This window comes from Ziziphus jujuba, chromosome 7, assembly GCF_031755915.1.
Source record: "Ziziphus jujuba cultivar Dongzao chromosome 7, ASM3175591v1".
In the NCBI taxonomy this organism is placed as follows: Eukaryota; Viridiplantae; Streptophyta; class Magnoliopsida; order Rosales; family Rhamnaceae; genus Ziziphus; species Ziziphus jujuba.
Window position 1 is genome coordinate 997,393 of NC_083385.1, and position 21,418 is coordinate 1,018,810.

General features: G+C 31.5%; 2 protein-coding genes across 2 annotated transcripts; both read left to right on the forward strand.

Annotated features, from left to right (window-relative positions):
• The first annotated feature begins 4,956 nt into the window (after nucleotides 1-4,956).
• Nucleotides 4,957-7,563, forward strand: LOC107423943 (cytokinin dehydrogenase 2). Its single transcript, XM_025076882.3, has 5 exons — nucleotides 4,957-5,567; nucleotides 6,167-6,294; nucleotides 6,518-6,784; nucleotides 6,898-7,166; nucleotides 7,275-7,563. Exons 1-5 carry the CDS (start codon nucleotides 4,982-4,984, stop codon nucleotides 7,561-7,563), a joined length of 1,539 nt encoding a protein of 512 aa, XP_024932650.1. The 5' UTR covers nucleotides 4,957-4,981.
• Nucleotides 7,564-16,594: 9,031 nt separating this feature from the next.
• Nucleotides 16,595-19,655, forward strand: LOC107424035 (cytokinin dehydrogenase 3). Its single transcript, XM_016033724.4, has 5 exons — nucleotides 16,595-17,425; nucleotides 17,825-17,952; nucleotides 18,208-18,483; nucleotides 18,674-18,942; nucleotides 19,126-19,655. Exons 1-5 carry the CDS (start codon nucleotides 16,759-16,761, stop codon nucleotides 19,421-19,423), a joined length of 1,638 nt encoding a protein of 545 aa, XP_015889210.3. The 5' UTR covers nucleotides 16,595-16,758; the 3' UTR covers nucleotides 19,424-19,655.
• The last annotated feature ends 1,763 nt before the right edge of the window (nucleotides 19,656-21,418 follow it).

Here is a 21,418-nt window from a genome sequence, read left to right on the forward strand (position 1 = left end):
TGTTGGTTTTTGCGGTCCAAGCTTCGTGCTTACAAGCAAAAAGCATCCCCACCCATAATCTTATCCTTGACCAACAACATTGGGCATATAATTTCTCTTTTAAAGGTTCAATTGTCCATTAACATTTATTTAAATCGTATAATGTCTTAGCACCAAAAAATAAAAAAAAATAAAAAATCGTATAATATCTCTATGGGCATTAATTGCTTTTACTTTTATAAATAATATATATATATATATATATATATATATATAGATATATGGATCCACGAAATGTTTTATTAAACCAGTCTTTTAATTCCTTGGGGTCCAACCACAATAAATAAATAGTTAGAGTTTTGGTACTTATATGCTGAATTGGATTGGATTAGTAAACTGTACTGTGTTGATATTGAACGAGGTTTGGTATAGGAATATACTGTGCTACAAATTTTTGTAAAAAAAATAAATAATAATTTTAACAAAAAAAAAAAGGAATTGATTTTAGTCTTTATGCATATAATTTTTTTGAATAGTTACATTACTGAAAATAGGCAAAACTATTTTTAAAAAATTATTATTCATAGATTTTTTTTTAGAAATAATTATATTATTAAAAAAAGATTAAATTGGTTTTTTAATTATTAATCTTGTAAGTTTTTTTTCTCATTTTGAACCGAATTAAAATAAGGACCCGCTCTTAACAATATTAATTACGAGTCGATCAAATCCTTAAAGATCATTGTGGTATAGGTATAACTACAAATTATATATTTTGACCTTGTCTTTTCAATGGAAACTAGCGATAAGTACATATATTTGGACGGCATATGAATCCGCTGAGTCAGAGGATATATTTATAATATTATTTTGATAAATGATACATATTTGTATTTTGTTTATGAATAAATTAAATTTTCTAGTTAAGTAAAATTAGTTCTGTTAATAAATCATTTATACTTATATATGAAAAGTAATAGTTTTAAAGTTTGTTTGGTATAACTTATATAAAAAGAATTTTTAACTAGGGAAAGAGCTTATGTAAGAAGAGCTTTTATTGAAAAATTAATAAATTCTTGGTTGTCTAGAAAATGTTTTGGTAATTCATTTAAAATTTTGATTTCTCCATTTTGGCTTAAAAAATTCTTTTTTTTTTTTTTTTGGGGTCAGCAATCAGTTATCAATTTGTAGCAAAACATTTATTATTTTTTTAAGTAAAAGAACTTATGATGATCAATAACTATTTTTTGCTAAAACATAAACTATATCAAACAGAGGCTTAGATTCTTACTGTAGCTCACAACTCTCTCTCTCTCTCTTTCTTTCTCTCTCTCTCTCTCTCTCTCTATATATATATATATATATATTTATGTACAATGAAATTTTAATAAATGTTCATTTGGTATAGCTGATTAAAATAAAATTTTAGTTTATAAAATTTTGTATAATAGATTTTTCAAAATTTTTTATTAAAAACCTAATAAATGTTTGGATAAATAAAAAAATTACATTAAATATTTATTGAGTTTCCATATAAATTAATTTTTTTTTTAAAAAAAAATCAAAATTAGAGTTTCTATAAAACTGTTTAAAAAATTATTTTTTTTGATTAACAAATACTTATTAATTTTTTTCAAATATCTTCATTTTTTAACAAAAAAAAAATTTAAAATTCAACTTGAGCTTTTAATCATAAAAAGACTAACAAATATATTTTTAACTTTTTAAAATAAAAATAAATAGACTAAATTATTTAAAACCTTTAAATTTAATATAATATATTACTATTTATTAAATCTAATAATTTTAAATAATTAAATTTATTTATTTTAAAATTTTTAAATTGAAAATGTTCTCATTAAAACCTATTATATTTATGCAAGCACGCATATATGGAAAAAATTGTAGTGCCGTCCCTCTTCAAACAAACAGATGTAACCTTCGCACAGAGCTTTGAACAGGTTGAATAGCATAGCGAGATTTCCCTAATATTAATGTAACCTTACAAGTTTGGCAGAAGCTTCTTGCGAGAAGGACAACGACTTGTCAATCCAACAAATTATGTAAAATTCCACCATAGATTTAGTCAGAAGATGCTCCTTTCCCTGTTGATTGGACCACTGTTCCCTCCAACTCTTTGATCTTCCATCATTTTCTGATGCTCTATTTTTTTTTCTTTTTTTTTTTTTAGTTTATTTTTATATTATATATTATATATACCAACTGGACCGCTAATAAAATTAGCAGTTGGAGTATGTTAAATAAAAATAATTTTATTAAAAACCGATGAAACCTGGACGGGGGTGCACATAATTTGAAGTAAAAAAATGTGACTGTGGAAGATCATACAATATATATATATATATATATATATATATATATGTATGTTCACTAGAAAACAGAACCTTGAGTTGAGGTACTTAAAGGCGCAGAAAAAATTTCAAACATCATCTCTTTCATAAGTACATCAACATGATCGAAGCAATCGTTTTTTTCTCTCTGTGTCTGTGTCTGTCTATGTCTCTGTGCCTGTCGGACCCCATCGTATCTTCTATTTGGTACACCCCATGAACAGACTAATATCCTGAGACTGATTGATTGACACTGTCAAAGGACTTCCACACCGTAAATTTCCCACTTTTCACCACTAAAGTAGTGTAAAAATTGGTCTTTCTAATTGAAGAAAATAAATATTAACTAGTTAATTAATCCCACCAGGAAATTAGTCTGTTAATTAATTATCGGCTTATGAAAAAGATTACACTGTCAAAGGATTAGTTATATCATCTTTTCTTCCCAATCTATACCTGTAAAAAGCATTGCATTGCGAAGAAATCGACTATACATATATATACATATGAAAATTAAGCAATGGAATTGTGACGACAAAGCAAAGTTTCCGTCAAGTGGGGTTGCTATGTAATTGAATTTTGTCAAATTAGAAGATTATTTTCCTGCTCCTCACGTAAGCAAAGCCAGGGCCAACACCTTATAACTTCCTACCCCCTCTCTCTCTGTCAAGTGTCAACAACGACCTCAAAACTCGAGTCAGCCTATATATATATAAAATAATTGACATCTCAGTCTTTTGCAATTAATTTATAGGATATGTTTGACCTATGAAAAATATGAATCTAAGGGGCTATCAAAAAAGATAACTTTGTCCTTCCTTTTTCTATCTATAACTCTTTGTCTCTCTGTTTGCATATCTATTTTCTGTGTAGATTTTGTTTGACAAGATTCATGCTCAATTAAATTCTGTAAGATTTCATTCACATGGTGAGAGTACTACTCTTACACTCTGTAAGATTAAATTCTGTAAGACTGATTGATTAACACCGTCTACGGATTTCCACACTGTAAATTTCTCACTTTCCACCACCTTTAATTAAATAAAAAGAGAAATATTATACATATTCTTATTTAATTAGAGTAACGTAAAAATTGGACTTTCTAATTGAAGAAAACAACAGGAAATTAGTCTGTTAATTAATTATCAGCTTACGAACTGGATTATATTAATTTTCTGAAACAAGAATTAATATGCCACAAAATTATTATATATGAACAAGTTGGGAATATTTCAATTTAGTTACATAAGGGTTTCCTCTCAATCTCTGTAGTCTGCAAAAAGGATCAGCTATGAAAATTAAGCAATGCAAAGTTTCTATTGGTCATCGTAATTAAATTTGTCAAACTAAAGATTATTTTCTTGCTCCTCACGTAAGTAATACCAGGTCAAAAATTTTAAAAAATAAATAAATAAAAATACCAGGTCAACACACTTTAAATCCTACCACCTCACACCATAGCATAGCATGGCAAAAAAACAAATAGAGGATTGTAATTCATTTCATTTATACTCTTTAAGATCCTTAGATTTAGTTAATGTGAGAACTAGGTTTGCATATATGCGAAAAAATAATGTTATTCTTTCAAACTAAAAAGCATGAAGTTTCATATTGATGTGTGACAATATATTCCTACTGTAGGTTATTTGGTACACCATCACCTAAGAGCGTGTTGTTATCCTGATGTTGGTATATATGTATAGGGATAGGATTGTATTTTAATATATTGTATTTGGTCAATATATAAAGGGATAGAATTGGTGTAATGAAAGCAATTTCCTTATACAAGAAAACAAATGAATTGGTCTTTATTTCCCTCTAAAATAATAGGCAGAGAAGAAAGGAAAGTGGTAATAGGTGGCTCAAATGGGTAGGCAGGTGCCATTTCAAAAATTTTGTAGTCAAAGAAACGCAAAAAAGTAAACTTCTCATATAATCGGTTGTTCAATCTAAAACAGGATCTTAATTGCATATACAATGCCACATTGACTTGCAATAGGATATTTGTAAATTTGGCATATATTTGTAATCTTAGCAGAATCGTAATATTACATTTTTTTCCTTGTCGGTTGATTTGGAAAATATTTACGTAATTCAAAGATTCATCTTTGCGTTGCGTATCTTTGAAAAAGGCAAAACAAGTTATATATATATATATATATATATATATATATCCAAAGTCTTGTTATTGCGTATGGTAGCATTCGAGTTGGGAAAACGCAAAAAGACATCCTCTTTCAATTCAATGGTCAAACTTAATATCCATGTATAAGTAAAATAAAATAAAATAAATAAAATATTTTTTGTATTATTTTCGATTCTTTTTTTTTTTCTTTTTTTTTTGGAATAATAAGAGAAGACGTCATTAATAATTAAGAAGAATAAGGTGATGCATCAGCATTCAAGGGTACATGAATTCAAGTACCAAAACCATTTCTGATTTTCCCATCTTTAATTTCCTTCCTTATATATATTCACGTACATGCATGCAATTAATGCTTTCCCTTTATTTATTTATTTATTTATTTATTATTATTATTACTTTTTCTTCTTGCCTCTCTCTTCTTCTCCTGCTTATAAAACCGGCCTCTTTGGGAACAAAACCAATGACACAGACAGACCCGCTCACAATTTCGATATCTAATTTCAACATGTTTTATATGATCAGCATTTTGGTCATCTCCATAGGAGTGATCATATCCCAACCTGCAGACACATTAAGTTTTGTACCTCCTCGGAATATCTCCGACAAATTTCGAAACGATTTGGTTGCCATCGATTTGGCCTCCACAGACTATGGGCATATAGTTCAGAAAAAACCAGCAGCAGTATTCTATCCAACGTCCACAGATGATATTAGAAGCTTAATACAATTTGCAAACAACAATTCTAGCCCTCTTGGCATAGCGGCTAGAGGGCATGGCCATTCGGTTCGAGGACAGTGTATGACTGACAATGGGGTGGTGGTAAATATGACAAATTTGATAAACCACAAAAGTGGGCCTGGGATTTTTATCTCACAAACTCCTGCTTTGGGTTCTTATGCTGATGTTGGAGGTGAGCAGCTTTGGATTGATGTGCTCACTCAAACCCTCAAACGTGGTCTTTCTCCGGTGTCGTGGACCGACTACTTGTATTTGAGCGTTGGTGGGACGCTCTCTAATGCTGGTATTGGCGGCCAAACTTTCCGCTTTGGTCCTCAGATCAGCAATGTTTTTGAATTGGATGTTATCACCGGTTTGTTTTCTCTGATATTAATTTGCAATATATTTATTTTGAAATCTATCTTGGATGAGCGCCGGTGTTTTTGCTTTTATGTACTGCCGATGCCTTTTGCATGCAGCACTAGGAGCCCACATTATATGGTGGGGACAAGCGTCCATTTTTGCAATATTTATTTACCTATCTATATATATATATATATATATATATTATTTTTTAAAGAACTCGATGTAAGAATTCTAGCCTTTTTTTTTCTTTTTTTCTTTTTTTCTTTTTAATGATTGCTTCAAATTGTGACCAGACGTACAGCCAAAAAATAAGACAACATATTCGATAAACTTCTATTAATGTGTTTGAAAATAACGAAACACATGCAATTCCATCTACAAAATCTAAATAACCTCGACAGATATCTTAAATTATTTATTTTTCAAAATAGAACAACGAAACAAACTAGAGAGGTTACGATATCAACTCTTGTGTGCTTTGTCGTATGATTTTATCCCGGGGTCAATATCTAGTCCTAACACCTTGTGATGGGGTTTTGAATAACCCTTTTTTTTTTTTTTTTTTTGTAATTATTATTATTATTATTATTATTATTATTACTACAGGAAAAGGAGATTTCGTGACGTGTTCCAAAGACAAATCACCTGAGCTATTTTATGCCGTTCTTGGAGGTTTAGGCCAATTTGGAATAATAACAAGAGCAAGAATTGCCCTTCAGCCAGCACTGAAGAGGGTATGCAAGGATTTGACCAATTGATTTAAGTTACCAAATCTCATGATTATACCTGTACCGTATTTACAATCATATAAATTAAGTGCTTTTGTACGTTTAATTCATCATATGGTATGTATATAACTAAATTAATTAACAATCGTGTAATGAAACATATATATATATATATATATAATCAACACATAACTCCCAATTTATGAAACAACTTTTTGGTGTTATCCAGGTTAAGTGGATACGGATGCTGTACAATGACTTCTCTGCAATCTCTCGAGACCAAGAAAGGTTGATCTCACTGAATGGAAGAGGAGAGAAAGATGGAGTAGATTATCTAGAAGGTCTTCTACTAATGAGGCAGGGTCCTCTTGATGTTTCCTCTTATCCCAAATCCGACCAACCAAAAATAGTTTCCTTAGTTACACAATATGGAATAATTTACCTCTTAGAACTAGCCAAATATTATGATGACAGCACTCGGGATAGCGTGGACAAGGTATATATATATATATATATATATGGTCTCTTCTCTCTCTGTTTCTTTTCTTTTTTTTTTTTTTTGGGTTAATTTTATATGTAAACTTATGTGTTATCTTTTTATATGTACAGGAACTTCAAGTTTTGGTGAAAGGGCTAAGCTTTGTTCCTGGATTTTATTTTGCAAAAGACGTAGAATATATATATTTTCTAAATAGAGTACATTATGATGAACTGATTCTCCGTAAACAAGGACTTTGGGATGTTCCTCATCCATGGTTAAATATTTTTTTACCAAAATCACGAATTTCTGATTTTGATTTTGGCGTCTTCAAAAACATTCTTCTTAAAGAAAGTGTCACTGTAGGAATCGTTAAATTTTATCCAATGAACAGAAACAAGTAAGTTTTTTTTTTAATTAATATTTCTTACAAAATATATTTAATGGTAATTAAGTTATTTTTGCAATAGTCAATTTGAATAATAAATTAATTTATTCTGATATGCAGGTGGGAAGATAAAATGTCTTGTGTGATACCAGATGAAGATGTTTTCTATACTGTAGCTCTACTATATTCAACTAGAATTTTTGATTGGGAAGCATACGATGCAGTAAATAAACAACTATTAGAATTTTGTGAGAAGAATGGCATACCGGTAAAGCAATATCTTCCCTACTATGAAACTCAGAGAGATTGGATAAATCATTTTGGCTCAAAATGGACAAATTTTCAGGAAATGAAAGCTAATTTCGACCCCAACAAAATACTCTCACCGGGCCAGCGAATTTTTAATTAGTCACCAATATAATATTGTGATGAAGTTCTATATTTTAAACAAGAATAATATGAATAATACTTCTCACTTTTATTTTCAATTTTACGATATCGTTTTATACAATACTACTTGTTACTAAACTTTTCTCAGTATTTAAAACTCTAAAAACCCCTCTATCCGAAGTTTAAAACCTGCTGATAAAGATTTACGTGCTACAACTTCTTATTTGATAATACACTCGGACATACATGAGAACCAGAACTAGAACTTCTATATCTAATGAGACAAGTGCTATGTTTTTTGGTGACTGGATCTTCATGTTTATCTTATAGGTGTTACAACTAGTTGCTAAACATTTATAATTAGAATATGACTTCTGATACATTTTCTTTCTTTGAAAAAAGTCTAGTTGCTAAACATTTATAATTAGAATATGACTTCTGATACATTTTCTTTCTTTGAAAAAAGTCTAGTGTCTTTACTGTTTCTTTAAGTATTTCTGTTCACTTTTTAAATGAGAAGGTTGAAATTATTTATTACCTACTATTGGGCATTACTTAAGAGGATGTGATATGTTTCCTTTGAGTAATTTAGGCTTTATTATTTGACATAGTTTTTGAAAAGACAAAAATAATTTTTAAAGCTCAAAAATACTTGTTTTTAAAAGTGTTTAGATAACTTTTAGATTTTAAAAGTATTTCTAACCAAAATCAATAAAGAATAATTTTTTCATGAAACACTCTTTAAAAAAAATAAAAAATGAAGCAAAAACTATGCTAAACAAAGCCTTTACAAATTTAGTACACACGTAGCTAGTTGCTACCAAGTCAACCCTCTTGATTGTTGAGGAAATTGAATTGGTCCATAAGTTACCAAAGCAAATCTCATTTTCTAGTTTTATCAGCTATATATAAACTTTTACACTTTTGCACCAACTTGTAATTAATTAAGTTGTCCTCATCCAGAAACAGACGGGAAGCCACTATTTTCTCAAATTACATGTTTTAAATTTTTATCACTATCTAGTATAATTGACATGTTATATATATAAATATAAATATATATATATATATACATATATATTTTCTTATCTTTTATATATAATTTATTATCAAGAAAAATATCCCCAAAGAAAAAAAAAAAAAGTATTGAAGCAAAAGATCTACAGATAAGAACGATAACTATAATGTCTATATCATATACACTTGCAATTACTTATTTAGTGCTAATAGCCCCGTGTCAGTAGGAAGTACAAACATCACTTAGCTACATAGAAATTGTATATGAGAGTGACTGTCAGTGTCATCACTTTCAGAGCTTCAATTTTTTTCCACTGTGGCCTTTAACTCTCACTCCCTGTTTGTTTTTGTGGTCCAGGCTCCATTTTTACACGAAAAATTAAACATCCATCTTCTTCTCAACCAACAACATTGGGCTATGCTGGCCCAATCTCATCGCCTCTTTAGCCCATATGTAATATCTGCATAATATTATTTGATGTTTATCATAGATATTTAATAAAATCCTATCAATTCTGAGGGTATTAATTGCCTTTATATTGATAAATATATGTATTTAGTTTTTGATAAATATATGCATATGGACCCCATGAACGTTTATAAAACCAATGCTTTTAATTCCTTTATAGATATGGCAGTAGGAATCATGGGACAGAGGATATTGTTTGGGAGTAGCCGATCTCTGAAGATTCTGTTTGCTTTTTTCTCTAAATATTTGGCGGGCCAGCTGCGACCCGTCTGGGATGCTAAGATGTGATTGTATGCATATATATGATGCATAATATATGGTAATCCTTTCTCACTCACCATCCTCAATTTTGTCATCATCATCCTGACACGTTTGGAAGCTAGCTATTTGTGATCAAGAATTCATTAATCACATACTGGCCTAATTAAGTTTATTGACACTGCACTCATACATTTGGCCTGATAGTTATATCTCTGAGTCCACATTTTTATATTCAAAATTCAATCTTTGATTTGAATAAAACATTATTTTCCTTATAATAATAATAATAATAAAGGTTTTATTCACAACTTACAACAAAATATAAAAAGAAATATGAATATATTTGTGCCAAATCTCATGAATATTCGCATAACTTAAAATTTTTGCTCATCCCAAAAACAAAGAAAAAAAGATTGGCGGTAAAACTTGGTTTTATAAAAAAGAAATAACACATTGGGAGGAAGACTTATGTTTTGGAGTTTTGTGGGTACGATCAGAAAGTGGGGTTTTAACAGAGCAATCTTAATCATTGAAAATGGACAAAAGAGAAAAAAATGATACATGGATGTGGTGTGGATTAAGTAGAGTGATTTATTATTAATGTGTATGTGTGTGTTATATATATATATATATATATATGTATGTGTGTTTGTGTGTGTGTATATATATATATATATAACACCAAATAATAGCATTTTGGGAGGAATAGGCATGGTAATGGTATATATGCCTGCAGCAAATAAGTCAATCTCAGTTTGTATCGAGGGACCGATCCCATATTCTGCTGTCTGTTGTGAGTTTTCCTTCTCATTCACTGTCTTCCACCATTTGCCTCTTCATCATCATCAACTCTTTCAAGTGACAGTGGTCCAACCACCACTCTATTATTGTGTCACATTTTTTCATCTTCAAATTTAATTAATTTTGAATTGTGTGAATCCGTTTTATTTCTGTCCTCCAGTCCCTTTGAAATTTGAAAATGGTTTTAATCATAATCAAGTTTTTTGGGACACCTTTTTATCCCCCAATCCAGTAGATATTCACATCTTTAAGAGGTAGTGTGACAACGAGCTAGCTATAGCTAGCTTCACATTTCCAGCATAAAATGATGATATTCGGAAACTAAAAGCCACACCCCGAGCTATGTATACACTAATTAATTTTGGTTGTCCCACAAGGACCCAATATGTTTCATGCCTTACTTATTTACTTTTATCATAGAATCTTTGGGATTTGAGATTTTTGCACATCTTATTTATTTATTTATTTATTTTTGTTATTCGCATTTTTGGAATGGAAATCATGCATATTGAACATATATAGCTCCTTTTACTAAACGGGATCATCCAATTCACACTACTTGTCCCTCTGCAAGCCTTTTTTTTCCTTTTTCTTTTTGGGTGGGGGGGTTGGGGGTGTGTGGGCAAGAATTCTATATAAGATGAATTAATTAAACTATAGCTTGTTTGTTGTTTTTTTTTTTTTTTTGGGGGGCGGGGGGGGGGGGGGGGGTGGGTGGTAAGAATTCTATATAAGATGAATTAATTAAACTACAGCTTGTTGGACACTACATGTATATTGTGGGGTCATGACCCCTCTAATAATGCCAAAAAATGAAAGCATGTATTTTGGACCTAAGACCGGGACCAGTTGATAACAATATTACTAAGTAGATTAAATCCTTCATGATATATGTTTGTTGTATGGGTGTATATTTTGACCCTGCCTTTTCAATGGAAGCTAGCTGTAAGCACGTATATTTGGACTGCATACGAACCAGCTGCGACGGACTCGGAGAGGATATATTTGTTCATCATCGTGAATATATAGGACCCTCTGCTCAAATAAAATGGGTCCATAGCTTAGAGCTCTCTCTCTCTCTCTCTCTCTCTATATATATATATATATATATATGTGTGTATATGCCTAGATGTATGAAGGGTCCGAGTCTACTCATCGAGCGTTGAACACGTTGAATGGGCATAGAGAATTTTTATAATATTACTGCAACTGTGTAAGTCTGCCAGAAGCTTCTCACGAGACGGACAACGACTAGTCAATCCAACAAAAATATAAATATAAAATTCCTTTCCCTGTTGTTTGGAGCCCTGCTCCGTCCCACTTTTTGATTCTCCATTATCTTCCTGTTGCTCTACCCCTTTTTTTTTTTTTTCTTTTTTTCTTTTTTTTTTCCTAAAAAAAAATATTTATTCTTACTGCCAACAGGGAATGTTATAAAATTAATTAATTCTCTAAATAATCTAATTTTATTATAAGCCGATGGAAATCTGATCAACAGGGTTCTAAAACAATACACATACACAGTAGGATACAAATACAATTTACAATTAAATTGAAGTTAAAAATGAAAGCGTGGAAGATGATGAAATATATATTTACTAGAAAACAGAACCTTGAGTTTAGGTAATTAAAGACACAGAAAAAATGACAAACATGATCTATCTTCATAAGTACATCAACTTGATCACAGCAATCTTTTTTCATTTCCTCTCTGTCTCTGTCTCTGTGCCTGTCGGACCCAATCGTATCTTCCAAATGATACACCCATGAACGGACTAATCTCCTTAGACTGATTGATTGAAGTGACAAAGGATTTCCACACTGTAAATTTCCCACTTTCCACCACCTTTAAATACATTAAAAAAGGAATATTATACATATTCCTATTTAATTAAAGTAGTGTAAAAATTGGACTTTCTAATTGAAAGAATAGAACAGGAAATTGGCCTGTTAACTAATTATCAGCTTATGAACAGAATTATATTAATTTTCTGAAACAATAATTAATTTGCCACAAAATCATTCTATGTGAACAGACTGGGATTATTTTAATGTAATTACATTATCTTTTCTTCTCAATCTCTGCCTGTAAAAAGCATCACATTGTTATCAAATCAACTATATGTATATGAAAATTAAGCAATGGAATTGTGACAGCAAAGCAAAGTTTCTCATCAAGGGGGGTTGCTGTAATTAAATTTTGTCAAACTAAAGATTATTTTCCTGCTCCTCAAGTAAGTAAAACCAGGGCCAACACGTTATAAATTCCTACCACCTCTCTCTTTCAAGTGTCAACAATGACCTCAAAACTCGAGTCAGCCTCTATATATATATATATATATATATTATAGATAGCTAAAAATTTCGCTTATTGAAAATAGACATATCATTCTTTTGCAATTAATTTATTGGACATGTTTGAGCTATGAAAAATATGAATCTTACTTTTTTCTCCCTTTGGGGGCTATCAATAAAGATAACTTTGTCCTTTCCTTTTTTTCCATCTATAATAACTCTCTCTCTCTCTGTATGCATATCAATTTTCTGTCTAGATTTTGTTTGACAATATTCATGCTCTATTAAATTCTGTAAGATTTCATTCACATGGTGAGAGTACTACTCTTATACTCCCTCTGAGGCCGTTTTCATTTTTTTGGTGAATCCTCGGGCCATTTTCCTTTTGGTAAGGAATTCCTGCCCACATGATAGATCAATCAAACTTTTTTCATCTCTCTATTAATTATACAAATTGTACATACACGGTTTTGCTACAAAACAGACCTGTTCCACTTCATAATATATATATATCAATTCTTGAAGGAATAGATATGTAAAAAAATATATATATATTTTAAAAAATTTACATCCCCTCTCCTTTTAAAAATAGGCGTTGTAAGTTGTTTATGTATACACATAATAGGTATATAAAAGTTGTTTTTAATATAATTAGTTAAGAATATTATACTATATAAATGGAAAATACTGAAAACCATTACCATTAGTTTAATTAATGGGATCTAATTAGGCTCGTCTGTGCCTAAGTGATGGAAAGCATAAAACACAAGGAGTTTTTGTTCTTAATTAATTTGGTATGAGTTAGTTGGGTGAAAAATTAAAGCAATAAACTTATTCATGCATACGGTTGGACGGATGAGATTGCAGTACTTGTGAGAAATTAATCAAGGATTTTGGCGGTGGGTGCATGTTATGGTTGGACCACGTGATCTTGTGGGCTGGTTTATTTCTAGCTAGCTGGGTTTGGATCCCTATAAAGATTTTCAGTATCTTAGAATAGTCCCCTCAATACCCATCTTCTTCTGCTATCCTTTTGGCTCTCTCTGTCTTTTCCTCTTTTCTCTCTGCAAGTTCATCATCAGCATATATACTGCTCCACCAAATATAACATTCAATAACTCTCTGTTTGCTTTCTCATTTCTTCTTCAATCAAAACGTATATAGATTTCCAAAATCTTTCATCTTCGAGTAGTATTTTTGACGAAAACACCATTACTTGTTAATTAGTCTAGATTCACATCCCGTGGATGTATAATCAAATGGATCATTGATTATACTACTCTGAAAAAGTATTAATAAAAAAATTCATGAGACCAAGATCAAATCAATCAGAAGGGCATTGGTTCAACCCAACAATTAATTTGTCGTCCACAAGATTAGAATCTTTCCAAGTTTGCTAGCTTGTAATTAATCGTTATGGTCGCTGTGCACATATTCATGTATATTATATGTTTTAATTTTGTTTTTTTAACTGAATGCTTAGTTTCTTATAGAATTGGCTAATAAATTAATTTCAAATAATGAATAAAGACCATTCCTCATGGATGTATAATACGCAACAGAATCCCATAATCTTTGTCGACCGAAAAAAAGGAGGGAAAAAAAAAATGTCACTTGGTAAATTCTTGTTTTTCAGTTTTAGTTTTTTTTTTTTTTTTTTTAAATATCTAATTATGTGTATTTTTTATGTCCAATATTATTTAATGGTAGTAGTTATATTTTATTAGACATCTTAAATAATTGCAAATTTGAAGGGGGAAAAAAATAACAAAATTTGAACTTGTATTTGATGTAGTATTTATGTTTCTTTTCTCTCTCTCTTTTTTTTTTTTTTTCCCTCTCTCCTTATAGTTAACTTAGATGTTTAATTAGCAATGCTTTAAATATTATTATCTTGTTTATGTAATTTTTCCCCCTCATTTCTTTGTTAGGTAAGAAACCCAACGATTACTATTATGGCATGTGAGAAGGATTGCTTAGTTGTTCTCGTGAAGCTCATTGACTAACTAGAAGACCCAGCTAGCTATCCAATATTTCTAACTAATTAATTTTCCATTAAATGATTTTATTAGCATTTATTTCCACCATAGACCAGACATGCATGCATGTTGCACATGCATGGTCAAAGTTTTGCGTTCTTATATGACCATGTATTTGTCTGAGTCTTATGGCATTAGAGTTAAATATAAGTACTGTTTATATATTACATGGAAGTAAATATATGTATATATATATATATATATATAGTGCATGCAAAATATTATATGCATGGTGGAAGGTCGAGCTTTCCGATAGCTCCTCCTACCTGTGAGATCTTTAGGTCAAAGATTATCCGTTGAACGGGTATATTTGTTAGCCAAATATCCATTTTATCTAATCATAATCTTTTGTTTATCTCTCTGTCTGTATCATAAATAGAAATTATTTATGCGAAAAGTTAAAGTGCATCTATCTACTCATAATCTTTGTTTGAAACCTGAATATACCTCTGTCTATATATCATAAATAGAAATTTAATTACGAGAAAATTTATAGTACATCTTGACTGATTAAATTTCCGCTAGTACGAAAATTAGCAATTGATATTAGTAAGAGAGTTTGGTTAGTTGATTATATTACAATTTAAAAAATATGTAACTTTACAAGCATTCAATAAATTAAAACTTGATGAAAAACGGGGACAAAATTCTTGGGACTTAATCAATTGGATCTGATTCTTGCGTGTGCATAGCATGTTATTGTTTCCTTGCGATTATTATTATTATTTTTATGCAAAGCATGCGACTTGCTATTATTTACGCCAAATTAGAATTGAATGGTTATTAATCATCGAGAGTAAAGACGAATAAATTTTGGATTATTATCTTTACTTATTTAATTTTCGGGTCGTGAAAACCTTTTAATTAATGTTTGGTAGTTAGGAGATATATGGGCGCATGCACTATAGAGTAATTAGTTAAGTTGGTACTTATTATTCCAATATAATTAATAATCGTAGTTGTTTGCCAAAAAAGTAAGAAAAAGAAACAATTTTGGACCGTATATATATATATATATATGTATATATATTATATTATGGAAACGTCTGATAAAGTACTGCGTAGAAAATTATAAAATCCACGATTCCAAATTTTAACCTATACGACAACGTTGGTTACTTTCTTTGCCTCGGTTAGACTTTTATGAATCACATGTAGCCCTAGATTCACACAAACAAAATATTTCATTGACTCGTTTGGTTCAACACACAAAGTAATAAAATAAAATAAAACAAAATCTTATTTATTGAATAAGGTGTCACTTATCTATTTATATGTCTTCTTCAAGAAGTTCACATAAGCCAGGAAAAAAACAAAAATTTTCACATGTTTTATAGGTGAAGCTGAAATTTATTCTTTTTTTATTTTTCTCTAAAATATATATTTTTTTGATTAATCCAATAACATTAGAAAGCTAGTTTCTTTTTTTTTTTCTTTTTTTTTTTTCTGTCTGATGAAATTTTGAGTTTCCAAATCGATCTAGGAAAATTCTGATAATGATTCATAACCATTCCTCCAAACCCAATTAAAAAGAAAATCTTAAAGATCCTTTTGATTATTACCTAAATTTGACCAGGAGCCATCCCCTTATTAAAAAACAAAGACTTGGGACATAATAATAAAGAATTAGAAATTGGGTAAAATGCAAATTGACCAAACTTGACGTGTGTTGACGGTGAGATGAGAATCCAACGGCCAAAATGGATGTGGATTGTGGTCCTCGGAATGGCCCGCAGACGAAGAAATCTGAACCTTCAAAAATGGCCCACAATAATAGAGATAGAAATCTGTGGGTGGCTTGGAATCTTCACGGTCATGACGATGCATACAAAAACACAAGCAAAACGCGTAAGCAGTAAATATAAATATATTTTTTAATCTTTAATTTTTATTTGATACTTTAAAAAGAAGGGGAAAAAAAGAAAAGAGAAGGAAAATATACCATTATTGCATGAGTAAGTCGTGAAATAGAAAGAAAAAGAAAGGAGAAAGAAAGAAGCATGAATCCAAGGTCCTGTCCTTGCGTATCTTTGAAAATTATACTTTGTTAGGCCACGACGTCGTTCTCTAACCAAAAGCCAAAAAGATTTGCTCCTCTGCAACCCAAGATTTTTCCCATCCTTGGTCTCATGCAACTTTCCTCCTATATATTCTCTCCTCTCCTCACCTTCATTATCACCAACCCCACAAACTCTTTTGGCTTGCCTAATCAGTTGTTTAGCCAATTAAGTAACCTGCTTTTTTTTTTATTTTTTATTTTTGTTTCTCTTCAATTCTGTGCTTTCATCACTCTCTCTCTCTCTCTCAATTACACAAACACACAACGGCACATATGGCTGAAAATCAAAATCCTCCATTTCCAACATATTATATCATGCAGCTGCTGGTGATTAATATGTTATTCTTTGTAAGCACCGTAGCCAAACCCAATACACTCCCATTCGAGCTTCAAACCCAGCTGCTGGATGTGGGCTATAATAAGCTTCGTGATGATCCTGACTCCATCAAATTAGCATCCACCGATTACGGCCATCTTGTTAGACAGATTCCAGCAGCTGTTTTCTATCCATCCTCCCCAAACGACATTGTGAGTCTCATAAACTTGGCAAACAATGTTTCAGTTCCTTTCAGCATAGCTGCTAGAGGTCAGGGCCATTCTGTTCGAGGACAGGCCATGGCCCATAACGGCGTCGTTGTCGACATGATGTCTCTTAGAAAGTTTCGAAAACACCGAGCCGGCGGCGGCGGCGGTGGCGGTGGTGACTCTGGTATCGTCGTCTCCAGTGACCCTTCTCTTGGTTTCTACGCCGACGTTGGAGGAGAGCAGCTGTGGGTGGATGTGTTGCATGCCACACTAGAACATGGACTTGCACCGGTCACCTGGACCGACTATTTGCGGATCACCGTCGGCGGAACGCTCTCTAACGCCGGCATAAGCGGACAAACTTTCCGACATGGTCCTCAGATTAGCAATGTATATGAAATGGATGTAATCACTGGTATGATTTCTTAATTAATTTCTTTCATCATTTTCACATGTTTCTCTTAAGTGGAATATATAAAATACTCCACTCCAAGATATAAACAAAAACATAAGATGGAGTCAATTTGGACACAGTTACTGATGATGTTCGGCAGCCTGTTGCCCGGGTCCCACGAGTTTGGACATCTTAAGACCAGTTCACACCAGGTGTTCTATGGTGTCTTGCTATATCGGTGATACTACTTAAATAATTAATTTATATATTAGTTAATTTCCTAATAATAAATTATATCCGATTCTACCAACCAAAATTGAATTCTTTTTTTTAACAAAGACTTTATTTTAATCGCCTTGCATGCATGCAGTTATATATTTAGGGTTATTACTTAATATTAATTGGTTTGCTTGGTTGCAGGTAAAGGGGAATTTGTGACTTGCTCACCGCAAAAGGAGTCCGAGCTATTTTATGCGGTTCTTGGAGGTCTAGGCCAGTTTGGGGTTATAGTCAGAGCAAGAATCGCCCTAGACCCTGCCCCAAAAAGGGTGCGTAAACACACTAACATATATTGACTTGGAAATTTTGTCTTAAATATATATAATTGTTCCGTGTGTTCACACACAACAACCGATTTCAAATTTCTTTCTTTTTTTTCCTTTTCTTCCATGAAGTAATCATTAAGATTTTCGAACCGATAGATCAAATCTAATCTTTATTCGATTATTAATTTTTAGACATGACAACTCCAAGCTATTTGGTAAAATAGATACAAAATGATGAATTGGATATATGGTTTTCAGGTCAAATGGGTACGGATGCTTTACAATGACTTCTCAGCGTTTACCAAAGACCAAGAGCGTTTAATTTCAATGAATGGAAGGAGACAAAATAATGCACTGGACTATTTAGAAGGTTCACTTCTAATGAACCAGGGCACTACAGAAAATTGGAGATCTTCCTTTTTTCCACAATCCGATCAATTAAGAATACTTTCCCAAGTAAATCAACACGAAATCATCTACTCCCTAGAAGTAGCCAAATATTATGACGACCAAACCCAAAACACCTTGGACAAGGTACATTAATAAATATATCAATTCCTACTAAATCATCACGATCGATCATTATTGTCATATATATATATATATATATTATGGTAATAATTTGTGGACTTGTATGCCTGAGTGGTAATATACATAAATAGAACAACGCAAGAAACATGATAATTAACTAATATTTTGATTAATTTGTTTAATTTAATTACAGGAGCTGCGGCTTTTATTTAAAGGGTTGAACTATATGCCTGAATTTATGTTCGAGAAAGATGTTACATATGTAGAATTTCTAGATAGAGTTCGCAGTGGAGAGCTAAAGCTTCAATCACAAGGACTGTGGCATGTTCCTCATCCGTGGCTTAATCTCTTTATTCCCAAAACTAATATCTCGGATTTCAATTCGGGTGTCTTCAAGGAAATTGTTCTAAAACGTAGTATTACCACCGGACCCGTGCTTTTGTACCCAATGAATCGAAACAAGTAACGATCAAAATCCTCTAAATAACTAGCTACAATAATTTTCTTTTTCTCTTCACACACACACACACACACACACACACACACACACACACACACACACACACACATATATATATATATATATATAATATAAAATAAAATAAAATAGAACCAAAATTAACTTATGGAAATTTTGAATTGCAGATGGGACGATAGAATGTCCGCGGTTATACCGGATGAAGATGTTTTCTACACAGTTGGATTTTTGCATGCCAGCGGCTTTGATGATTGGGAGTTGTTTGATAAACAAAACAAAGAGATATTGGAGTTTTGTGACAATGCTGGTATTAAGGTTAAGCAGTATCTTCCCCATCACAAAACACAGGAAGGGTGGATAAACCATTTTGGTTCCAAGTGGAAAACTTTTCGAGAGAGGAAAGCTCTGTTCGATCCTAAGAAAATACTATCTCCAGGACAGAGAATTTTCAATGACCAGTACTGAAATGGATATTTTGCCCTCTTTTTTTTTTTTTTTTTTTTTTTTTTTTTTTTTTTCCCTAATTTTTTTAGCATTATGTGATAATGGTGTTTTAATCAGTTTAGCTGTAAGGATTATTGGCTAGGCCTAAAAAATTATTATGTAAAAATAGGGTAACTGAATGGCAGCAGATGCCCTTGTGTTTCGCATGTTAATTTTTCTGTTTATATGAGGTAAACTTGTTCACACTTAAACGAGTCGTTTAACTAATTAAACATTATTACTCAAAAAAAAAAAATTAAACATTAATAATGCGGGTTAAATTAAGCATATGCTTGACGAGTTAAACTTTTGAAATTATATATAAACATTTATGCGACTATGTATAAATATGTCTATTTTTCCAATCAACTTTATATTGTTGGATTCACGATCGATTAGTATTACAATGATCTGCGGCAAACTCTTTCTTTTATTAGGATTGTAATCAAGTACGTGTCGTATTGTCAAATTAATGATATGCAACGGTGGATTAAACCTTTTCTTCGATCGGCCACGAAAAAGAAAAACTTTTTTTTTTTATTACTTTATGCAAATGATGTTGAAAATTAATAATAATAAAAATTGGAAAAACAATGATGGATGCAATGGTACATTTCCTTATAACTCCTTAGAATTATTAATTAATTAGCAAAAAGGAAAGGAAAAATTTATTTTATTTAAAAAAAAAAAAAAAGCGGCAGTATGTTGATGTTGGCCACAATTGCATACCTTATAATGGCTTCGAATATGACAATAAGTTTAATCACTCACACAATAAAAACTAGTGTGAATGCAATTTTAAAATTTTACTAGCAAGATAAAAAGCAAATTAAGTTATGAATTAAATTAAATTAAGAAGGCAAAGCAAAGTTTGCATCAAGGAGGAGATAGGGGAAAGACAGAGTAGGTGGCATCAGATAAAAGCAAAAAAGAATGTTTGCATGTTGGCTAGTGATATTGCAGCCTCCAGGCAGCCAGCAGACAGAAAATTAAAAGCAGCAGCCCACATGATCATTTTTGACTTTTATACCCTCCCTCTCTCAGTCCTCTACCTCTCTAATAAAGCTTACCTATATGCCTAGCCACTCCATGCTTGATGCTTCTCCTTGCTATTGAATTTCCCAGACAGGATAAAACCAGTTACTCCCCAGCAAATAATAAATTAAAACTAATAATAAAATATTTGGAGCACTATGTCAAATGAAATTATGACACCATGTATCTTTTGCTTTCGCTTTAGGCTTCGCACGTGGTCATATATATGTGAAACAAATTAAACTGGATAGATGCCCCACGAATGCTATAATATTCTTTTTCCCTTTTTTATTCCTTTTCTTATCCACCTAGATTTCCAAAATCCCTTGTTCAGATTGAATAATGTTGCAGATAGCCGTATATATATATATATATATATGTTCTACTGTTTGGTGTGTGACCTATGTGTGTATATATATATATATACATATAAATAATATAGGATAAGAGAGCAGTCTCAAAATTCAGATTCTGTATCCATTATGCATAATTGCCTGGAATGAATGATTTGGGGACACCGGCCCCTTGGATTTGTTAATTAAAAAAGGGTGTTGCTGAGAGTTGGTCATCCATGATTGCAGAGATAAAAGTGATGCAAACCCAGTTCTCAAGTATGCACGAGAGACAGAGAGAGAGTCCTTGTGGTTAAAGTTGCACTTTTTGCGCAAATATGATTATTATAACAAATAATAAATATGAGAATATATATATAATCACCAATAATAATAACAATAATATATTAATTAATGCAATTGCAAAGGAACTTTGCGGCCTCAAAGATGACTTTTGGGGTTATACACTTTGATGATGGAGTGTCTGCAACTCATATTGCAGCTTGCAGGCAACTAGGAGACACCAAAAGTAGTCAGTCCCCACCATTTTTTACTTTTTCATCATTGCCTAAATATATTCCTTCAGATTGCCCAGACAGGATCCCAAGAT

Bases quoted from the DNA above. Each gene is read 5' to 3' on its own strand.
- LOC107424035 (XM_016033724.4), top strand. From the start codon at position 16,759: ATGGCTGAAAATCAAAATCCTCCATTTCCAACATATTATATCATGCAG. The intron at 17,426-17,824 runs GTATGATTTCTT...GCTTGGTTGCAG, and splicing joins TGAAATGGATGTAATCACTG to GTAAAGGGGAATTTGTGACT. The intron at 18,484-18,673 runs GTACATTAATAA...ATTTAATTACAG, and splicing joins CCCAAAACACCTTGGACAAG to GAGCTGCGGCTTTTATTTAA.
- LOC107423943 (XM_025076882.3), top strand. From the start codon at position 4,982: ATGTTTTATATGATCAGCATTTTGGTCATCTCCATAGGAGTGATCATA. The intron at 5,568-6,166 runs GTTTGTTTTCTC...TTATTACTACAG, and splicing joins TGAATTGGATGTTATCACCG to GAAAAGGAGATTTCGTGACG. The intron at 6,295-6,517 runs GTATGCAAGGAT...GGTGTTATCCAG, and splicing joins TTCAGCCAGCACTGAAGAGG to GTTAAGTGGATACGGATGCT.